General features: G+C 58.9%; 1 protein-coding gene across 1 annotated transcript in view; it reads right to left on the reverse strand.

Annotated features, from left to right (window-relative positions):
• Nucleotides 1-2,085, reverse strand: part of LOC113213780 (sodium-independent sulfate anion transporter-like) — a gene marked incomplete at its 5' end in the record, with an annotated part of 3,425 nt that extends 1,340 nt beyond the window's left edge. Inside the window, 5 exon segments of the mRNA XM_052276413.1 lie at nt 106-408; nt 639-981; nt 1,150-1,370; nt 1,471-1,666; nt 1,760-2,085. Coding sequence (XP_052132373.1) covers nt 106-408; nt 639-981; nt 1,150-1,370; nt 1,471-1,666; nt 1,760-2,085 — 1,389 coding nt within the window.
• Nucleotides 2,086-3,760: the final 1,675 nt, after the last annotated feature.

A 3,760-nucleotide genomic window follows, 5' to 3' on the forward strand; every position in this document is an offset into this window, starting at 1 on the left:
AAAAAATATAACTTAAAAAATTGAAGAAAAAAACATAGAAATTAGTGTACGCTGTTATTTGAAGTTCAGGACCCCTCGGTGCAAACCACGACGTCGTCCACTTACTTTTCGTCCGCCAGATGGGCTTGACGACGTGGAACTCGACCATGAACACGACTGCCGCGATGATGACGGCGGCGAGCGACGCCTTGGGGATGTAGTAGAAGTAGGGCGTGAAGAAGTGCAGCGACAGGATGACGAGCACGCCCGTGTAGATGCCGCCGAACGTCGTGGCCACGCCGCTCGCGTTGTTGACGGCGCCGCGCGAGAGCGCCCCGGACACGGGCATGGAGCTGACGAACGAGGACGCGATGTTGCACAGCCCCAGGGCGAACATCTCCTGGGTGGCGTCGATCGGAGTGCCGTCCGCTGCAGAGCGCAGAGTTCGTCAGAATGCCGTCGTCGGAAACATGATTTTAAAGTGAGAAATTTTTCCGGAAAATATGAAACTTTTCCAGTAAAATGGGGAAAATTTTGAAAAAAAATTAAGCTCCTTAAGAAAAAATTGAGATTTTTACGAAAAAATATTCCAGAAAATTTTCGCAAAGATAATTTTCCGGAAAATTAAAACCCCTAGCCGCCCTGATCGTACTACTCACAGAAGACCTTGGCGAGGGAGATGTTCTCCAGGATGGACAGCAGCGGCACCACCAGCACGGCCGAGCCCAGGCCGGACGCCATGTCCAGGAAGCTGAGCGTCTGGTTACCCGACTGCACAGAGAAGGGCGGCGGCTGCAGGTCGGGCAGGCCGGGCTTGACCGTGCCCGTCAGGATGAAGGGGTGCAGGCCATGGTTGTCGAGCAGGGCGGCGGCCACCCCGCACGCCACCACCACCAGGATGTTGCGCGCCGTCGACACCAGCCACAGAAACTGGGCGGCCGCCTTCTGGAGGCTGGACTTCTCCTTGGAGTCGGTCGGCCCCACGGGGATGTCCTTCACTTTCTGCAAGCAGAAGTACGGAGGAGGCCACTGTCAGACACAGCTAAGAGAGCCACACCACGAAGCAGGTCGAGCGGGAAGAAGGGTAGGCATGTGGTTCAACGACACAAATAGGGACATTCGACAAAGTTTTCTTTGGGCGCCGGTGCGCCTGCGCCACCTAACACCTACCCTGAGGATGAGAAGAACGGCCATGCACACGAAGCCCAGCACCGCGTCCCACAGCTTGGTCTCGTGGATGTGCGCGAACAGGTTCTCCCACACCTGCAGGAACTTGGAGCCCGGGAACGTCAGGCCCAGGATGTCCTTGATCTGCGTCGTGGCGATGATGATGGCGGCCGCCGACGTGAAGCCCACCGAGACGGGGCCCGAGATGAAGTCGATGAGGAAGCCTGCGACGAGACAGAGGTGCGGCGTTAGCGGGCGAACTTGCCGTAGGAGCGCGGCGGCTGTGGTGGCCGCAGGACTTAGGACTTCCCTCTCTCTACTCACCGAGTTGCAGCACGCCCATGAGCAGCTCCACGCAGCCCGACAAGAAGCACAGCACGACGGCCACCTCGGGCGGCAGGTCGTGGAGGTTCTCCCGGGTCAGGATGGCGGCGATGGCCGTCGGCCCGACGGGCGAGTCCTTGCACGAGCCAAAGACGGCGTACACGAAGCACGCCATGAACGACGAGTAGAGGCCGTACTGAGGAGGAACAAAAGAAAAACGGATATGTAGACAAGGACTCAGGCCCGGTCAGGTCACATGGTGTGGCGCGCCGGGGTAGCGGGGACTCACCTGGGGAGGGAGGCCGGCCACATTGGCGTAGGCGATGGCTTGGGGGATGACGGTGAGCCCGACAGTGACGCCGGCCACCAGGTCCGCGACGGCGGCCGTGCCGTTGTAGCGGGGCAGCCAGCCCAGGATGGGCACCCTCTTGACGAGCATCTTGCGGGTGCAGCAGCGCCGGGCCCGCGCCGCGCACGACCCGACGCCCGGACAGCCGTCCTCGTCGTCCTCCATGGACGACATGTAGACCGTCTCGGCGTGGCCCGCGGGCCAGGACCCCCTGCCGGGGCCGGAGGGTTCGCCGGGGAACGGCGAGGTGGAGAGGCGGGCCAGATCTGCAAAACACAAGAGGGGACAAATGTTACGTCGAGTCTGCAACCCCGCTGCTGCCGCCGCCGTTCTGCCGAATAAAAGGGACCGAGACCGGGTCGGGGAAGGCCCATTCTGACGTCAGCAAACAGACTCTCTGTCCTGGCCAAGCTTCTGCATCTCACCTGACATTAAACCCAACCGCTCGGGTTTCATAAAATGGCAAGGACAAACAGTAAAAAAATAAGGAAGAGCAGAGGGGAAGTAAAAGGGGATTATGCCTAAAGCAGACGCCCTTCCACAAACTTGAAATCAAGTCGGGGTCAGTGGCAGAGACATCCCCCCAAGCCTCCTCCCTTTTGCTAATCCTTTTCGATCCCACACGCAGCGGACCGCACGCAGGACAGACACATGTGTCGTTTCTATGAGAGGGTTCAAAAATCGCACGCCAAAGCAGCGCTTAACCTGTCGCGCGCGCGTGTACAAACGGCGCGGGGAGAAAAATAAGAACGAAAGCGACAGGTGCGCGCGTCAGACCAGACGTGTTCTGGAACCTGGCCCAAATATGATGGCACGCGATCCACACACACACACGCCGCGGGGTCCAACTGATTCCACCGAAAAAATAAATAAATGAAAATAAAGTGAGAAATTGAAAGAGATAAAATATTAATTACAAATTTGCGAGCAGGGCGTGGCTGGACGAACAGGTCTGTCGATCTCTACCATACGCACAGCGCCGCCGGGCCCAACCAAGTCCAGCCTAGCCGAGCTCCAGCCTCCAGCCGGTTGGTTGGGGCGGCGAATAAGACGCGCGAAAAAAGGTGTGAAGATAACGACGGAGGTCGCGCCGAGCTTCGCGCCCGGGCCGGCTCCGCCCAGCTCAACAATTTTGAAGTTTGTTATTTTTTTCACATGTTTTTTCGCCTCCTCGTTTTTGGACATTAGCGAAACTAATCGCCCCTCCGGGATACAAAGCCGCGCAAACTCAACGACATCCGCAGAGGAGGATGGTGGATGACGAGGTAGACGAAGTGTACGAGAGTTGGTCGCAAATTAACAGCAGGTCAAGAGAGTATGACGATGTAAAATCGAGATCTGGCATGTGTAGCGAATTAAGAGCCTCATCAAAAATACTCGGGAGATGTGAGCGGGGCGGAACAGTGCTTATCACACGCCCCCTCTGCAGTCGTTAGGAAGGCCTCCCCTCTCCTCCCATTCACGCGCTCCAAAACGCGAAAGGCAATCAACGGCGATACAACGTGACTGTGCCGCGAGATCGCCTCGCGACCGCTAGCGATGTTGAGGGACTGGTGGCGGGTGGCGGTGGCCCCCGCCGGCGGACAGAGCCCGAGGAGGGGGTTGTTGCTGTCGCTGCTGGTCGCCCTCTGTGGGGTTGCCCCGGTTGCCCGCCCCGCGGGTTGCGCCCGCAGCAGGCCGCCCGGCCCGGTCAGGCGACTGACTATTTAGGCCAGGCCCGTCACCTCACATGTCAGCAAATTTCATCATGCGCGAGCTCAGAGCCCCGGTGCGGCGAGCTCCAGTCCGTTGTTGTTGTTGTCACCACAACAAGGGCAGTTCATTATTCGCAGTGGTGTCCTGGCGGGGCGGGTGGCGTGGCCCGCGACTGCAAAACATCAGCCAGGCCGCCGTCGAGAGTGATCGGTGGTGTCGCCACCACGGCACCAGGGGGGAGGGGAG

The sequence above is a fragment of the Frankliniella occidentalis genome, unplaced genomic scaffold (assembly GCF_000697945.3).
Source record: "Frankliniella occidentalis isolate FOCC.00 unplaced genomic scaffold, Focc_3.1 Scaffold2858, whole genome shotgun sequence".
Lineage (NCBI taxonomy): Eukaryota > Metazoa > Arthropoda > Insecta > Thysanoptera > Thripidae > Frankliniella > Frankliniella occidentalis.